This window comes from Pinus tabuliformis, chromosome Q (genome assembly GCF_031772625.1).
Source record: "Pinus tabuliformis cultivar Carrire ecotype Pingquan chromosome Q, CPIR1, whole genome shotgun sequence".
Classification (NCBI taxonomy): Eukaryota; Viridiplantae; Streptophyta; class Pinopsida; order Pinales; family Pinaceae; genus Pinus; species Pinus tabuliformis.
In genome coordinates, this window is record NC_142296.1 from 1,370,874,001 (window position 1) to 1,370,893,702 (window position 19,702).

The 19,702-nt window shown below is 39.9% G+C and overlaps 1 protein-coding gene across 2 annotated transcripts in view; it reads left to right on the forward strand.

Moving 5' to 3' along the window:
- The window catches only part of LOC149225012 (biotin carboxyl carrier protein of acetyl-CoA carboxylase, chloroplastic-like), a 58,397-nt gene extending 39,530 nt beyond the window's left edge, over positions 1–18,867 (forward strand). For both annotated transcript variants that reach the window (XM_089386412.1, XM_089386413.1), the window contains exons 6-7: positions 18,133–18,198; positions 18,369–18,867. In XM_089386412.1, coding sequence (XP_089242538.1) covers positions 18,133–18,198; positions 18,369–18,392 — 90 coding nt within the window. In that variant the 3' untranslated portion in view covers positions 18,393–18,867. The remainder of the gene's footprint in view (positions 1–18,132; positions 18,199–18,368) is intronic.
- Positions 18,868–19,702: the final 835 nt, after the last annotated feature.

The following is a 19,702-nucleotide window of genomic DNA, read 5'->3' on the forward strand; positions in this document are numbered from 1 at the left end:
TATTTATTTTTCTCCATTTATTTAATTTCTAGCTTAATTAAATTGCCAGATTTCCCACTAAACTTAGGAAAAATGGGTTTTGAGGGTTCAAAACACATTTTTAACCCTTCAAAGTGTGTCATAGTAGAAAGTTGAGGATGAGAGGTGCAATTTTGATTACTCATACGCCATACAACTTCTCTAGACTGCACTTATTACAATTTAAATACAATTTTATTTGCAATTTTTGACTTGCGGGAAATCTAAAAAAAAAAAAAATGACTACCTAGATCTAATCAAATTCCACGAATTTTTTTGTGTGATCTAGTATAGTAATATACATCGACTCTAGACACTAAGATGTGTCAGGGGCTCAACCTTCAAACTGTCACCCCGACTTTGGGGTAAAATGTGAGTGAAAAAAGCCAGAAAAATATCCGCCTCTGAAAAGGAAGGGATAATTAACCAGATAGAAAAACACTCTAGGGTGTACTCGTTCGCTGATCGAGTCCCAACATCCTAGGCTTGTTACAGATTCAAAACTCATCATTACTAGTATCACTTATTACAATTCCCCATAGGGTGTGGAATTTGGGTACCAGAAAGATGATGAGAAGATAGAAGTAGAGTAAAAAAACTCTGTTGATTGATGATCTCTGATGGTACAAGTGTTCTCTGGATCATCCTTGGGCACGAAGTCTTCATATAATCATCAGGTGCCACTCCAGTGGTCAACAGGACCCTAAGTCTAAACTTAGGAAATTAAAATAATTAATGGGTATTAATCTAAACTATGGGTGAAACTTATAGAAGAAGTCATAGATCAAGTCAATATGATCCTAGCCATTGATTAGAATCTAATCTGGGCCATTGATTGATCAACGAGAGGATTATAAGAGAAGGCTTGATGGGCACTTGGAGAACACACATAAAGCGTTCAAAAGATTGAATTTCTGAAGTAGAGCAGCTGCCAATGAGAAATTCGAAGTGAGCTTTTGTAGTAAGGGGCAGAGATAGTATTCGGAAGAGGGAAGTTTTCCTGGGTTGGAGAGTACAAGGCATAGAGAGCAGAACAACATCCAAAGAGACGCTGACGCTGGCACATGCAATGCTGATGCAGTGGCAACATAGAGCCTAGAGGGAGATCTAATTCTTGCTGAGGAAATTGAGTTTCAGAAGCTGGGAGTCGGGGTGTGAGACTGGGAGATTGGAAATCAAAGTTTCTGGATAGCCTAGGATCCAGAGGAAGAGAAACGCAGTTCCCAGGAGAATTGACGTAGAAATTGCATAGGGTTGACGTAGTTTTGCGCAGAGGCTGACGCAGAAGGGACGCAAAGTCTATTTCCAGTGAGATTAGGGTTAGATTCTTCCAGTGACAGGGTGAGATAATATCATTATTTGTTTTTTCTAGTTTCTCTCTGTATCAGATAGCCATTGGGGCTTCTTTGAGAGAGTCGACAGAGAAATTTGATTTCCAATTCGAAAACTTCCAGAGGGAACCAACAACGTATTTTTCCTTATAGAACAAATCTTCAGCTGGGATGCAAAAATTTTGCAGCAGTTGCCGGGAGAAGAGCGTTAGTGGGAGAGAAGGAGACACACTAAGGGAATTTCTTCCTCAGAGAATTTCTAGCCAGGGAATTCAAATTCTCATTTGCTGAGCAACAACAGGAGAGAGGAGGTCATTTAACATTTTCGATTGGTAGAGATGGCAGCCAGTGGACTGAGAGATCAGGATAGGTTGGATGGGGCATCCAACTATGTGATTTGGAAGGCAAGGATGTTATGTCTTCTGGATGAGCATTTTCTCAAAGTCTACATCGACAATGTGGTAGATGAGCCTACAGGTCTAGATTATCTCAAGAAGTACAAAGGAGAAATGGCGAAGACAAAAAGAATGATCCTCGACGGAGTGAAGGATCGTATAGTTTGTCCCATAGCTGGTAGAAACATTGCCAAAGACATGTGGGATGCATTGTCAACGCTGTGTCAAGGATCTTCCGAGCAGTGGAAGATGTACTTGGAGCAGAAGATGAGATCTACGCAGATGCAAAAAGGGGAACACATTGATCCGTTCCTCGCGAAGCTTCAGGAGACTCGAGACGAGTTAGTAGTTGTGGGGTCGACACCTCAAGGATCCGAGATGTTTAGACCGGCCCTCAATTCAGTCTCAGAGTAGTGGCAAGTAATGTTTTAAAACTCCAACTTGGACTCCGACTCAGTCGAGGGTCGACTCCGACTCCGACTTTGACTCGATATCGACTCGGTTGACTCGATTTCAATGACTCGATCATTGTAAAAAATACATTGAATATTTTTTCATTATAAAAAAACATAATTTTAAAGATTTTCATTCATGTTTCCAAACACACAGCATTAGAATATAGATAGAAAACAACATATGATCAAAGTAGCCTCATGAATATATCCATTATATCAAAGTGGCACCCATTGCACTGTCCAATACATACATGATCATGATATAGAGATCAAAACAAAAACACATAACCAAGGAGGTTAGAAATGGCCTCTACAACAAAAGTAAATTGTGATCAATATTACTAGCTACTGCTAGAGGAGCCGAGATCATGTGGATCAATCTCTGGATCAGAGTCAGATAGGGGGGCCCCATGGCTCCTCCTCCTCATCATCTCCAATTGCAACTGTAGAAGTGGTAGCACTAGCAGGTTGTGCAGCAGCTGCAAGCTGAGATAGACGAGATATGCGCTTTTGTCGTCGCTGAGCAGAGGAAGCGCTTGCAAATGGAGGACTTGTTGGCTCTGAGGCTGAGGCTGGTACAAGTGGATTAGAATCTGCATTCAACTGAACATTATGTTCGAGTGATGCTATCGTCTGTAATTCATAATCCATATCCTCATCAGAAGCACACTCTATTGGATGACTCTCTACTACCCAATTTGATGTTGGATCAATGTCTTCCAACATATTGGGATTTGAATCAGGGCTTTTGTTCAACAATTGGTTGCGCCTGAGCCGAAGGTTGTATTGGACATATACTAGATCATTTAACCGTTTTTAATCCAAACGGTTTCTCTTCTTTGTGTGAATCCTCTCAAAGACAGACCAATTGCACTCACACCCAGTAGCACTGCAAGTTTGACTCAAAATACGAATTGAAAACCTCTGCAATTCAGGGCAATGGCTACCAAAAGCCTCCCACCATTGTGCTGCAAAAAATATAAGAGTGTAATGAGTTAGCTCAACAAAATTACAAATTATATCAAACTTTCAAATTATAAACGATTTAACAAAATAAGTATTAAGAATTTGAAAATTGAAATTTTTGTTTACCTGGCTCATCTGCTTCCCTTGCAATCTTTGCTAGTTTCTTCCCAAAGGTACCTGAGGCAGTGCTGAAGGTTGTGACTTATTGGTGTATCTCCAGCTGATCACACTCCAATGGGATGATGTGATCAATGCAATCAATCAATCCATCTCTAACCTCCCCCCACAAAGCTCCTGTCGCCTTAGCTTTATAATGATACCGTGGGTTCAAAAAATACCCAGCTGCATGTATAGGGCGATGGAGTTGATTGTTCCATCCTTCATCAATGATTGCCCAAATGGGCCCATACTTAGCCACTTTATCCTTGTATGTCATCTTTATTTGCTCCTTTGCTTGATCCATAGCCTAATAAATGAAGCCCATAGCCAATCTTTCCCCATCCACCAACCGCAACACCTTAACCAGTGGCTCAGCAAGCTTCACAGCCTCTGTTGCCTTTCTCCAAAATATTTCTTCATTAACTTTCTTTTTCAATTCTTTGCCTTCCAGTTTGTGAGACCACTGGCTTTGATTCCATTCTTCACTGGAAAAAATATTTTGCAAGTTTCTATGTTGTGAAAGCATAGATTGCAATGTCAAAAAATAAGTAGCAAATCTAGTGATGGCAGGCCTAATAATATCCCCACCCCCTGTGTGTTTCCTTATCAGGCTCAAAATCCATGAATGATTGTAGATAAATTTTGTTATGCTTTTGGCATGATCTCCAATGTTTTTGACCCAATCTAATTTGCCAATATCCTCAAGCATGAGGTCTATGCAATGTGCAACACATGGGGTCCAAAAGATGGTTATGTGTTTTCCCTCTAACAGTTTACCAGCAAGAACATAATTAGAGGCATTATCTGTGATGACTTGAACAACATTAGCCACCCCCACCTCCTCAACAACCTCATCCAATAGCTGAAACAACAATTGCCCATCTTTTACCTTATCAGATGCATCAACTGATTTTAGAAACATGGTTCCCTATGGGCAGAAGATAAGAAAGTTTATGATGGTACGGTTTTTTTTATCAGTCCATCCATCTGACATGATGGTACATCCTCTTCTTGCCCATGAGTCCTTGAAATCTTTCAAATACTCATTAATGGAGGAAATTTCTTTCTGCAAACGATACCCCCTTAGCTCATGCATAGTAGGGCCTTTGAAGCCTTTTCCAGGAGCATGTATGGCATCAAACATAGGCTCATAATATGGTGAACGGGAAGCATTGAAGGGGATATCAGCATCATACCACCATCTAGCTATGTAATCACAAGCAGTCTCTTTCAATTCTTTCTTCCAATGGTCATCTAAAGTGGGCTGCATATGACTTCTACTAGCTTGAGGACCATGTGCATCTGATGGAGAGGAGGGAGTGAAATAACTTTTGATTTTCATATCACCCTTTTTCATTTTACCCTTTCCCTTTTCTTAAAAAGACTCAAAAGAGGGAGGAACATATCGGAAGGGGTTGGATGTATCAGTGCAAGGGATAGAGGAAGAACCCTCAAAATCAAAATGGGGGTTGGTAGGCAGCATTGTTTGTATATTCCTCTTCCTCCCAATTTCAGCCTCTAACTCTTTTTGCCTAGCCTTATCTTCTTTAAACTTCTCAAAGCTGGCTAACAAATCCTTCCTAATCTCCCCAATTTCTGGTGAGGTACATGGAGTAATTTGGCCTCTAATCCTTGCCAAGTGTTGTTTCAGCCTATTAATGCCCCCAGGCCCTTCTTTAATTTTCCTATGGCAAAATTTGCAATGCATTTGACTATCAACCATTTCAACATATGCCCAAGCAACATCTTTCACTCTAGGTGCCATTTTTTGACTTGAAAAAAAAAGAAAAAGACAACAACAACAACAACAACAACAACAACATTGATTCAATGTTCATTTCTTTCACAAAAAAAACTCTTTTCAATTTCTAGATTTGCACATAAAATTTAATAAGCAAAAACATATTTTTACAAGTAAAAAAAAATACCTCCAGGCACAAACTGCCTCCTCAAGGTTGCTCCAAGAAACCAACTCCTCAATGGCAAATGCTGCTCCAAATGGCTGCCCAAGAAGCTCCTCACTCCAGCTACAATGCTTGCCCAAGAAGCTCCTCACTCTAGCTACATTGCTTGCCCAAGACTCCTCACTGCTGCTCCAAAAACAAACTCAACAACTCCTCACAAACTCTCACTAAAATTCTCACTCAAATGCATGAGATGGCTGTGAGGAAATGAGAGGGGTTGGGTGGGTTAAATAGGGTTTAGGAGAGGGGAATGGACCCCAAAGACAAAATAGACAAAATACAATCCGGTTTGGAGTCCCCCAAAAGGACAATTAAAAAAAAAATCGTTGTTTTATGGGTTTATGGGCCGTTGTTTCTAACCTGACGAGTTAATGCGGACTTGGCTGAGCTGGCTGAGTTGTTAGACAACCCAATCGGCTCGGTATTAACTCGGTCGGTTGAACCGTTTCCTAGGCCGGGTCAATGTTTGAGGGCATGACTCGGACCAACTTGGCCGAGTCGGTTCTGAGCCGGCCGGTTTTGAAAACATTGGTGGCAAGTCTTTGTTCGGAGCATCTTGGGTATGGCGACTTTGCCAAACTGGGATGAGATGTGGGCAACTCTTAAGCAAGAGGTGCTGAGGAGGGACTTGGTCAAGTGTAAGCTTGACGGAAGCAGCGACAGTGGGTCGAAACCCAAGGAGGAGGATGAGAATGCAAGCCTCGCATCTAAGGGGCAACAGGAGTAGCAAAAGCGGAAGGAGGACGTTTGGAAGAATAAATGCTTCAGGTGTGGTGAAATGGGTCACTACGCAACATAGTTTCCTCTCAAAAAGAAGGACAAAGATAAGAAACATGATCTGAAAGTTGTAGCTGCGAAGATCGAGGAGGATGAGTTTGCCATGACAGCCGAGATACCTCTTGGAGGGAGGTGGGCTGATTCAAAGTTGTAGTTTGAAAGAGCTACAGATGGGTAGGATCCTTGAGGAGCCCACCTCTCGTATAAATTCCTTGCTACGAAGTGACAGTTGCAGTGGCTAGGAGCGCCAAAGACTGAGCAGAGTTGGCAGCAGTGCAGTTGGCACAAAGCAGAGGTCAGCAACAGTGCAGAGGCTTTAGATGGTCAGCGCAGAGACAAGCAACAGTCGGACTCCAACAACGAGATGCATCATACTGAACATCAGTTAAGTAATTTGGGATGATTTTTCGTTGTTGATACAGTAGCAACAACAGTTGGAAAAGGTTGTAGTGCAAATGCAGTTGGCAGTGCCAGCAGCCTCATGGATGCAGAATTGAGAGGGAGTTGCAGTATGGATGCAGTGTTGACAGTGACAGGGTCAGCAACAGTGCAGATGCAACATTTGCGTAGTAGTTGGTGGATAGGATGTTAAACATCAGCATCACAGACATAGATGTTACATAACAAAGGGATGCTTTAGCAGGGTGCATTGCTAGAGCACATTCCTTGCTAAGAGGGAGTGTTGATTTTGGGTAGTATCGAATGTGCTCTAAGTCTCAAATTTTGCAAGGAGGCTTAGACACATGCATTCTCCAATAGCCAAAAATCATTTTGGGAAATTTCACTTGGAAACAATTTTATTAAAATAATTATTTATTTTTAATGGGACCCTCAGTGTAAAGTTAGGAAATTAAAATAATTAATGGGTATTAATCTAAATTGTGGGTGAAACTTCTAGAAGAAGGCAGAGATCAAGTCAATATGATCCTAGCCATTGATTAGAATCTAATCTTGGTCGTTGATTGATCAATGAGAGGATTATAAGAGAAGGCTTGATGGGCACTTGGAGAACACACAGAAAGAGTTCAAAAGATCGAATTTCTGAAGCAGAGTAGCTGCCAGTGAGAAATTCGAAGTGAGCTTTTGTAGTGAGGGGCAAAGATAGTATTCGGAAGAGGGAAGTTTTCTTGGGCTGGAGAGTACAAGGCAGAGATGGTAGAACGATGTCCACGCAGAGCTGACGCTGGCCCACGCAGTGGCAGTACAAAGCCTAGAGGGAGATCGAATTCCTGTTGAGGAAATCGAGTTTCAAAAGCAGGGGTGTGAGACCAAGAGGCTGGAAATCGAAGTTTCTGGGCAGTAGAGGATACAGAGGAAGAGCAGGGTAGTCCCCAACAGAGGTGACACAAAACTGCATAGGGTTGACGCAGTTCTGCGTAGTGGCTGAGGTAGAAGCGACGCAAAGTATCTTTCCAGCGAGATCAGGGTCAGATTCTTATAGTGACAGGGTGAGATCATCTCACTATTTGTTTTTTCTAGTTTCTCTCTGTATCAGATAATAGTGGGGCATCCAACGAATTGTACTAAAATTACTACTAAATAATAAAACCCTCAGCTGCATCACCGACTTTCCCACACTAGGTTTTTTTGAGGACGTTTGTCCAAAAATAACTATTTAGATGTGTGTGCATATTATTTCTCTTCTGTGCTATATTTAGTTTCCGCAGTTTATTTTGGTGTAGGCTGCAGTATATGTATTTTAGTGTTTGCCATAGAAGACTGCAATTAACTTGTTCAATTAATTTAACAATTAGTTGAAATATTATTAGTGTGTTGCAGTAGGAATCGGGTAACCGATTTTTCACACCATGTACCAGATGAGAAGCGTACCAAATTGGATCAGATTGCGAAGAAGGGGTTTCTAGTTGGGTATAGTGAAACCTCAAAGGCATACAGGTTGTATGTTCCTAGAAGCAGGAAGATCATAGTGAGACATGACGTGAAGTTCATGGAGGACAGAGCCTTCAAGAAGTCTTGTGAGATGCCAACAGGAGATTAGAGTGATCTAATAGAAGCTCCATTGGTCTAGCAGCAAGGGTAGCCACAAGGGCAGCCAATAGGATAGTCGCAGGGATATAATACAATGACCAGTACTAGCATTTCCTTAGGTGTAGGGGATCCATTGAGTTCACAACAAACGGAGCAACAGACGCAGATGGAGGAGGAGATGGTTGGGCCTCCCACCACTAGTGGTCGAACTAGCAGAGAAGTTCGTCAGACATTGAGACATGCAAAAGAGTTCATTGGAGTTCCTACGATGAACACAGGGACGTTTTTTGGAATCGGGGACGCGGAAGTGTCATCTCCCAAAAATCTTGGAAGCGAAGCGTCTACTATATATATATTTTATATTTTTTCGTATTTATATTAAAAAAGCATTAAAATACCAAATTAGTTGTAGAAGATATGGAAGCACGCATATTGTACTTAAATCAAGATATATATGGCATCCATTGTACATTAATGATTAATTATTCGAGCATCAACCATTTAGATGCATTAACCATCTAGAATCTAGATTCTTCTCCTCTTGTCTAGCCTTTGCCTCTACCTTGATTGTCTAGGGATATTAATCAACATTGCCCAATTTTGATCAAACTACTTAGTCCAAGCCTTAAATATGGTAGAAAAAGCTTAACATGCTTGATCGATGATATTGACTTGATTGAAAGGTAATTTTTTGCTAAGGGCATGACAAAGGAGTTAAACAATAAATACCACCAACACTAGGGTACATATAGGGCTTCGTGCTCTTGATTAAATGCTAATCACATACTCATACATGATATAATCTAATGAAACGCCACAATCCCATTGATCTTGAATTCTTGAAAACTGTTAATTTCACTGAATTTTGAATAAGATATGAAATTCTATTTTCTCCATATGAAGTCTGATGAGGCTGGAACCACTCTCATTTCATGGTAATGTTAAAAATTTAAGTAAAAGTGACATTCTCCTTTATTTTCTTTTACTTCAAGAATTTAACATTACCATGAGGGAGCATCTAAGAAGCATCAAGGGAGCACTTTGGGAGTGTCTGAGAAGCCCCAACCCAACTTAAGTCAAAGAAAAAATAAAAAAGATATTTAGAACCCTGTGGAATCGTTGTCTTCCTTTGGATTCGTATGGATCCGTGCTCGATCCATTGTGGATCCGTGCTCGATCCATTGTGGATCCGGGGAGGATCTATTGTTGGATCTGCGGTTCGGAATCTAGAACCATGGATCAGGCCGACACGGTTCCGAATTTCCAAGAACCGTCTTCGCCAGCCCGATCTGCGGTTCTGAAATTCTGAACCGCAGATCCGATGGCGGATCCCCCATGGATCTGTACGAGCCGCGATTCTTGGTTTGGATCCTTTGGGGGGGGGTTTCATGCAACACTGTTCCAGCGTTCAGGAGGCCATATAACATCAGGTGTGGGTGGATGCCATGGTAGAGTACAGTTCTATCATGACGAACGATGTTTGGGAGGTGGTGCCATGACTTAAGGACAGGTTAGTTGTAGATTCACATTGGATATACAAGATCAAGTACATTGCAAATGGCAACGTGGAGAAGTACAAGGCTGGACTCGTGGAAAAGGGGTATGCACAAAAAGAAGGGATAGCCTATGAGTTATATCCCTAGCATCTCAGATGGGGTGGCAAATTCACTAGATGGACGTCAAGACAACATTCTTGAACGAGGTGATAAAGGACGTTGTTTACACAGAGCAATCAGAGGGCTTCGAGACTCATGAAAGGCGCACACATGTGTGCAGGCTGGAGAAAGCTCTATACATGCTCAAGCAGGTTCCCAGGGCATTGTATGGTCAGATTGACAACTACTTGCTGCAGAAGGGATTCGTCAAGAGTGACACAAATCCCAACCTTTACTATTTGATGGTAGAGGATGAGCCACTCATCTTAGTATTGCATGTGGATGATCTCTTCCAAACAGGGTCATCAAGTCTCATAGAGCACTGCAAGAGGAACCTGACAGGAAAGTTTGATATGAAGGATTTGGGGTTGATGCACTATTTCCTAGGATTGGAAGTGTGGTAGAAGGACGGTGAGATCTTCTTTGGTCAAGGGAGATATGCTACAGATATTTTGAAGAGATTCAAAATGCAGGATTGTAGACCCATGTCTACACCCATGATCACCAACTGGAAGAAGATAGACGCATTGGATGACAAGGATGTTGACCCCACCTTGTATAGACAACTCATCGATTCTCTCATGTATGTGGTCAACACTAGGCCAGATATCTGCTTTGTGGTCAATACTCAGTCAGTTTACGATGGAACCGAAGAGACTGCATTAGTCAGCAGCAAGGCGCATTTTGAAGTAGGTGCACGACACAATAGAGTATTGGTTGAAATATAATCGAGGGGACAACGTTAGACTATGTGGGTTCACAGATGCAGCTTGGGAAGGCAATTCAATGGACAGGAAAAGTATCTCTGGGTACTGCTTCAGCGTTTGATCATGGATGGCTTCTTTGTGCAGCAGAAAGCAGAAGTCGGTAGCACTGAGCTAGAGCATATGGTAGCTAGCACAACTACATGCGAAGCTATATGGCTTCGGAAGTTGCTTGTAAGCTTGTTTAGGCAGAGGATGCAGGTGACCAGTGTTTATTGTGACAATCAAAGTCGCATCAAGCTTTTTGAGAATCCAGTGTTTCATGACAAGTCGAAACACATAGATATTCAATGTCATTTCATCAGAGATTGTATGCAATGCGGAGCCGTCCAACTACAGTATGTTCCCACAGCAGAGCAAGTTGTAGATATACTAACGAAAGCTCTAGGGAGAGCTAAGTTCATCTATTTCAGAGAACAAATGGGTGTAGTGGAGAACCGATTTCAGTAGCAACGACACAATATTTTGTATGCTTCTTAGTTGTAGTCGTTGTAGTAGCAGCAACAAAGTTGAGAGGGAATTGCAGTGGCAGATGAACTTGAGTTATCGTAGTAGTTGGTGGACAATGGTTGATAGCTACAGTTGTCAGACATCGACAGTGTGGTTGGAGGATGTTGCAGAGACAGGGTGTTGTGACAGTTGTGTAGCACTAATTGGAGAGAACACCTTCCTCGCTAAGAGGGAGTGTAGATTTTGTAGCATCGGATGGTGTTCTAGTTTCAAAACTTCGTGGAGAGGCTAAAGCACGAGTTCTCTAAAATCCAGAAATCGTTTTTGGAAATTCCACCCAGAGATGCCTCGATTAAATTAATTGACCATAATTAAAAAATTCCCAAGTCTAAGTTAGGAAAAACGATTAATTAATAGTAATTAATTGAGAAAGGTGAGAATTTTCTAGAAACTCACACAGATCGACTTGGAGATGATCTCAATTGTCGATTAAGTTTTAATCGTGGTCGTTGGAGTCCCAACTAGAGATTATAAGAAGAGGTCGATGGGTAGATGGAGGATAGACCAGTGTAGATACTCAATGGGTTGGGCAATTTAGTTTTCTAGTGCAGGTGATTTAGCAGGAGAAATCGATCCAGTAGATCGAGTAGCAGGTGGTAATGGGGTAGTAGAGCAGTATTCCAGAGGAAATTCCAGTTCCAAAGAGTCAGAAAGTGGAGGACAAAATTCATCTCTAGGACGCTGTGCAGGGGTAGCAAAGAGCCTCAATTGAGTAGTTCAATTTAGTTGAGGAGAAGCGACTTTTCAGTTCCAGAGGCTGGGAAGATTTGCCAAAGTGCTGGAGAGGCAGTTTCCTAGTCAACAACAAGTAGGATGACTTGATTTCTAGGAGTTTCGGGCTCAGCGTTTGGCAGCCTACGTAGGGGTGATGCAGAGCCTGCGCAGAGCATGGTGGACGACTTGCTTTTCAGAGGCAGTGAGGTGCCGAGATTGATTGGAGAGAGGGTAAAATTCCCTAGTATATTTTTGCGAGTATTTCTCTTGGGTAGAATCGCCAGTCTGGCGACATTTTATTGTACTCAGGAATTCTGTTGTTGCATAATAATAAAACCCTCACTGCTGCACTGGTTTTCCCACATTGGGTTTTCCAGGGACATTTGTCAAAAAATAATGGTGTCATAATTTGTGTGTGTGCTGGTATTTCTTAGTTTCCAACATTTTTATTTCTACAATGTTTATTTTATTTGTGAAGAAATTACAGTGTGATTAATTCGATATTAATCATAAAATTAATAAACTGAATAATCAGTTAGGATAATTAATTCCAGTTGCTTCATTTCAACGATTTTTCACAGAATGAGTTTGCCAAATAGGCCGAAGACTCTTCCAATATATACCCTTCTCAAGGAGTCAAATAGGCCTCTCCTAGGCCAACTTTCTCTGGTAAGGCCGACTTGGTCTTGGGAGACAATTGACTTTCTAGTATAAAAAATATTTCTTCTTTCTTGTTACAATTTGCCCAAATGGGTCTTTTACATATGACAACGACTCTTTTGACTCATTAAAACCTAGGAACATGAAGAACATGCTTGACCTAGATAACAAAACAATTTGAGTATGAAAACCATGCTTGAAAAATAATATTCTTTTTCTCCTTTTTGCTTTTGGTACAAGTACAAAGATGATTATGAAGACCGAACCTAGTTACTTTTCCAACACTCCCTCTTAACTAGGGAGGTATTCATAATGACTCAACATGTCTATCCCAAGTTTAAATATTCACATAAGAAGGGATCTGGATTGATAAGCATCAATGATGATAGGATCATCATAGCCAACATTATAACATTACCAAGGCCTTGACAGGTACACTCTATCTCTCCACAAGATCAAAGCACAATGTTGGCAGGCATTCCATGGGACACTGTACTGCCTCTTTGAGGTACATACTCCACCTTGGATACCCGGACCATTTTCCTCAAGGAAATGTTTGTCCACCAGACCATTCTTTATCCAAGTCCAAGTACTTGACTTAGGATCTCCATCCTAATCCATCACAATACATGACTCAAGAATGTCTATCCAAAATGCTTATCCAATCCACCATTCTCCTTATCCATGTCCATGTACTTGACGTAGGATATCAATCTGAATTCGTCACAGGACCTGACACAAGGGGAACCCAGGGTTGCCAGGGAGTGGCTCCCCCCCGGGAACCCTCTCTTGGAGTGCGATCCCTTCGAGAGCGACCACTGGAGCGAAATTTTCGCTCCCTATCCTTTTTTGCAAAAACATTCCCAATGCAATTATTTTTCAAAGAAACAATAAATTTTGAGTGGGGCAACTTAATGATCAAGCCTATGGCCCTAGTATTGATATGTGATTCATGGTAATGTTAAATTCTTAAAGTAAAAATGACGTTCTTCTTAATCTTCATTTTCATCCTTTTACTTAAATTTTAAACCTTACCATGAAATGACTCGAGATGTTTGAGAGTGGTTTTGACCTCATTGGATTTCAAATGGAGAAAGTAGAATTTTAGATCTCATCCAAATCCAGCAGACTTATCAGTTTTTCAGGATTTCATGTTTGGGGGATTGCAATGTTTCCATTGGATTTTGTCATGTATTAGGGTATGGAACTCGTATTTAATCAAGAGCACCAATCCCTTTATGTACCTTGATGTTAGTGACATTGGTTGTTGAACTCCTCTATCATGACCCTACTAAAAATGTACAAACAAAATCTTGACTTTACATGCTATGTTTTTTCTATCTTATTTTAATGCTTATGAGGGTGATATCAATGACAAAGATCCCTATACAGATCTAGAGGTAAAGACAAAGATACCTCTGTATATCAATGCTTAGAGGGTGATATTAATGACAAAGATCCTGATTTTCTAACAAGACTAAAAAATTAGACATTTCTCATGGTGACAAGACTCAAGAACCCCAAGCATTAGCAATAGATAATAGATTTACTTGTCTTTTCTAGTAGTTTTTATAACCGTTGACTCTTTCTTATTTATCATGATGTTTTTCGTAAACAATATATGACAATTTAAGTTTGAAGTTTGAATTTGGCAATTATAACTCATTGGTAATGAATTATGAAAATGATGCTTTGTGAAAGTTGAAGGTTGTTTCATTTCATTTCATTTTATAACATTTCATTTCATGTTAGAATTTTTATATAATTTAGGTGATCAGTGATGATAAATGTTATGTATTGAATTTTGAAAGCTTGAAACATTAATATTGATGAATCATGAGACTCGATATGTTGTATGTTACTAACTTGTGGACGTGGTTGATGAAGATTATAACTTCTAGATGATTGATGTTATATGGTTCAATTTATGTTTTTATGCTTTTTATATCTATTTCATCATTCTACATGCTTTTGTTGACATATATAATATATAAAAATATATATTATGTTATAAAAATATATATTATATTATATTATGTTATATAAAAATTCGCTCCCAATTCGCTCCCGGACTGGGAGTTTTTGAAAATGTTGCTCCCCGCTCCCGCTTCCCAAGTAACCTTGGACCAACATTGTTCTTCCTTTTAGCATGAGCGGAGTAAGCGACAGGATTATTTTCATTTGAGGGCTTATCTATTTCCATCATCCTTATTTCTTCTTGAGTGCATCTAGCCAATAATTCATCAAAACCCGGAATCTTGTCATTGTTGAGGATGGTGGTGTTAAACACATCCCATTCTCTTGTAAGACCTCCAAGTGAAATAAGAGTGAGCTCCTTGTCACCAACAACTTCTCCAATAAATAGGAGATCATTTTTGATTTCGGTAATCCTCATGAAGTAGGATTGAATGGACTCTCCTCTATCTATCTTGATGTCTTTCAACTTGTTCTTGAGAAAGAGGACTTGATTTGCATTGTTTACTTTGAACATCCCGACCAACTTGTCATACATCTCCTTAGATGTTTCCAGATTCGAAATATATGCAACCAAAGGCTTGTGAATGGAATCTACAATAATTTTCTTAGCTTTGACCTCACCTTTCTTGTACTTTGTTTTAGCAGTAGCCAATGCATTTGAAGGAGATTCCACCACTCTTCCCTTTACATAGCCCATAGCATCATTCTCTTCTAAAGTCAAATCTAGAGACATCTTCCATGCATGATAGTCGGATTTGTCCTTAAGCTTGTCCTCAGATTTGAAGTATGATGTAGTCGTCATTGAAGGTAGTCCAACAACTTTCCTTAGTGATTGCTTTTCTCACTCTTGCTTGGGCTTTGTCTTTACTCGAGATCTGATACCATGTTAATTTTAGATAACAATGGTATGTTCCATATGCTTAGCACAATTTACTTCAATGTTCCTTTAGCAACCCAATAACAATTTCCAATTATTTTGAGTAGCAATCACATTAACCATTAATCACATTGACAGTAAATGCAAATAGAACATAAAACAAATGCAGAAGACAAGCCAAGAGAAGAGGACACTGGATTTGGCAGATGCCAGGGAAAAACCCCAATGTGGGGAAAACCCTTTGATCAATTATTATTATTATTATTCAATAGTTCAATAGTGAGAGAAAGTACAAAAGTCAAATTGACTAGCCCAATACAAAGTCAAATCAGCCCTGTCAAATTCTACAGTCAAACTTCAGCCGTAGTCAAAACAACAATGAAACACCTCCTTTGAAGCTCAGTCAAAGGAAGTCTAATTCGGCCTCCAGCAGTGGTCAAAGTCAACCCAAAATAGTCACAAAACTCTGGTCAAACTTGGTCAATCTGTCGTCAACGCAGGCCAAACAACTCCAAAATCCTCAATTTATGTGCCAGTCAATGCGGCCTAAAGAAACCAATTTTTTTCTCAAAACCGCAGTCAAAGCAGGTCAAAATATCCTCTGTCAACGCTTATCCTGAAGTCTGAAATTCGGCCTGTAATTTTTTGCTCAGAAAATCGTCCTCCTTGCCACATGTGAGAGAGAGAGAGAGAGGCTTCCCCAAGCTATACGAACCAATCCGATGAAGAGAGATAGAAGAATTTGTGAGTGAAGGATGTCCAAATGAGGTGTGAGGTCTCTTCTATTTATACACTTCATTGTGAGTGAAGAGACACATCCATTGAGCTTCTTGTGCCTACATTAAGCTGAGGCCGACTTGAACAATTTGCAAATGTGCGGTCTTAAATTCAAAATCTCACTTCTGCTTGTCCGAATGAGATGATCTTTATATCAATCTTGGACCTCTTGAAAAGAGGAATCCAATGCAATCATCATCTCCATCAAATGAGTTGTCCGAAGGTGGAATTTGGCCCTAGTTGCCAATTTTAACAATCCATTAGAAATTAACATCTACACTAAAATCATTGCATCTAGTGCAAGCAATCAAATATAATTAGAAATCAACATCTACACTGAAATCAATGCATCTAGTGCAAGCAATCGAATAGAATTAGAATTCAACACCTACATTGAAATCAATGCATCTAGTGCAAGCAATCGAATAGGATTAGAAATCAACATATACATTGAAATCAGTGCATCTAGTGCAAACAATCAAATAGGATTATAAATCAACAACTACACTAAAATCAATGCATCTAGTGCAAGAAATCTTCTTCCCTCTCTCCCCCTCCATCTATATATGTATCTTCCTCCATCTGTCCTTCTTTGTCTCTCTATTTCGCCCCCAAACATACACACATTCTCTCCATCTCTCCCTTGTCACTCCTCTCTCTCTCTTCACTTTTCACTCTCTATGTCTTTCTTCTTCCCTACCTCTCACCTCTTCCAACTCCATCTGTTTGTCCCTCCCTCTCTCCTCCTCTCTCTCAAGTCCTCTCTTTCGTCCTTCCTTTCTCTCCCTTTCTCTCCTATCTCTCTCTCTCTCTCTCTTTGCCCTTCAACCCTGTCACTATCTTCCTCTCCCTCTCCCCCTCTCTCCCCCCCTTCATCTTTGTGTCTCCCTCTCTCTCTCTCTTACCCTTTTCTCCCTCTCTCACTCCTCTCCTCTCTCTCTTCATTCCTCCTCTCCCTTCTCCTTTAGTTTATCTCCTTCAGTGCAAACAATCAAATAGGATTAGAAATCACCATCTACATTGGATTCAATGCATCTAATGCAAAAAGTCTTCTATCCTCTCTCCGACCTCTACCTGTATCTATATCTCCCTCCATCTCTCCTTTGTCTCTCTATTTGACCCCCCAAACACACACACAGACTCTCCATGTCTATCTCTCTTTCTCTCTTTCTCTGTCTCTCTATCTCTCTCTTCTTCCCTCCCTTCACCTTCCATTGATATCTCTATCTCCCTCTGTCTCTCCCCCTCTCTTCGCCTTCCAACTCTGTCACTGTCTCCCTCCCTCTCTCCAACTCTCCTTCTTTGTCTCTCTATCTCATCTGCAAACATACACTCTCTCCTCATCTCTCCCTTGTCACTCCTCTCACTCTCTCCACTTTTCTCTCTCTATGTCTTTCTTCTTCCCTCCCTCTCTCCTCTTCCAACTCCATCTTTCTATCCCTCCCTCTCTCCTCCTCTCTCTCATCCTTCCTCCCTCTACCTTTCTCTCCTACCTCCCTCTCTCTCCCTTTCTCTCACTCCCTCCAAAATAGTTCTAGATTTTGTATAGATTCATGGAATTTGAATTGCAAAAGAAGTTTGTTAGGCATTACGACCATCTCCTCACATTAAATCTAAGAACTTATTGGATGCCTTTGGAGCAATTTTCACTGGCTTTGACATGCACATCAATCAAGGAGAGTTACTTCAAGAGCTTTCTACAAATTTGTTTAGATAGAAGGATAGAGCATATCGCTTTTGTGCATGACTCCATGTTCTTATTACCATTGTTGTTGCATATATTTTGAATCTCTGATACAGCAAGATACATATGAGCAGCTTGCATTTTATTAAGAAGGCAGTTGGATATATTTCATCATAAAGGGAACTTGGAGTACATGTTAATTCTATCTCTTGTAATGATATTTCTAAGTTTTATGGGCTCAGAGAACACCATGGTATCTATAGATTTAGACTGGTAGGGGTAAGATTTCTAAATGCATGGGAGCATGATGTGCTTGTTCTTGGTATCCAAATAGGAAATTTTTTTAATACCTTGAAAAAACTTGTGATTTGATGTTGTTTTGAGAAATTATACGAGTGCCACATGTTTAAAATTGTTAACACTTACATTTCTGTCTATGCTATGTGTGCTTACATTTCAGGCTGACCGATCAGGAACAATTGTTGAAATTCTTGTTGAGGACGGCAAGCCAGTTGCTATTGACATGGTAAGTCTATTTTCTGAAAGTGGTACCTTGTTATTTTGTCTCATCTTGATTTTGCGGAGAGCTTCACAGTTTTAGTTTCGAGTACTTTTCCTTAATTCATTCGAGTTTAGAGAGTATTTTGTTCTCACTATTTCTGATCATTCTCTAATAGCCCATATGTTTTTCGGCAGCCTCTCTTCGTGATCAAGACATGAATCTGGAGACTTTGAACATCAAAGTTGCAGGTAGACAAAATGTCATGTGGATATTGGTTTGCTCCTTTCTTATAAAGGGGTTATAAGGTGCAGCATGCCTGGATAATGTGTTTTACACATTGGATTAGTTGGTTTTATATATAACATGGGAAGCTGTGTACCGGATTCTTTTTGTATGGTTTTGCATCTACAATTTTCAGCGCCCACTCTGAAATTATAGTAAAGGCCTACGAATTGAAAGAACTCTTTTTGCTTTACTTTAGGGACGTAATAGTTCAATTGATTTTTATTTTTCCCCATATTAGGGTTGTGTCTGTAGACAAGAAAAGTAGGTCATATATTTTGATTTCTCAATTGCCTGTACTTTGGTCTTAGTTTTTTCTTTCCCAAAGACACGGAATTCTTTTAGTTAAGTTGTTCTATTTATTTTAGCAATTTTTTCTGACAGGAGCAATAAACATGCAAGTTTTATGCATCTTGAGAAGTTGCTGCTATTTACTAGCGTAGTGGTTTTGTTGAATTTTGTTTTTTTTACTGCTTGCATTGAAACGTACGTGCCGAGGAAAGTCTTGTTCATGAATAGAAAGTAGAGATAAAGATCCAGGGAGTATTATCATGGAATCATCTTGTGTTATGGTTTGTCATCTACAACAATCTTGTGATGTTTTGGAATTGTTTTTATGATTATAAAGCATCTCTTTCTAATAAGTGAGAATCAATCAATCAATTGAAACCTTTCTCATTCCCAAAAAGAAACTATCTATTGTGTCAATATTATCATAAACTTGCCCTAGCTCTGCTTGTGCTTAGCAAATATTAAGCAACATTGTTAAGGGAAGACATTTATAACCTGCTTCTTGGCCAAGCACACCATATTTGGAGTGGCTGTGGAGTACTTGTTCACCAGAACTTTAAATTGAAAGGCATCTACTACGTCAAACCAATAGTTTTCCAAGGAGATACTGTTTTGAACTCTTGCATTCAATGAAATTCAGGCACATTCCTTGTAAATGTCCTCTTGTTACTATCTACATTGTTTCTATGCAAAATAGTGTCCCAAACGGTATTAACATCTTGTAAAGAGGTCGCAATTTACTCTGAAAACTGCTGCTTTGCTTAATTGATAAAAAACTATCTAGTTAACTCTGTGGCATTAAAATGCGAGTGAATGGTTATGATAATTTATTTAGAGCATTGCGAAAATTCCATATAAAATAACAAAGTGCACAAGCATTGTAAAGTTTCATGCCTCTACAAGAATAATCTGGTTCAAGTATGCGTTTCTTTTTCACATCGACGATGTAATCACA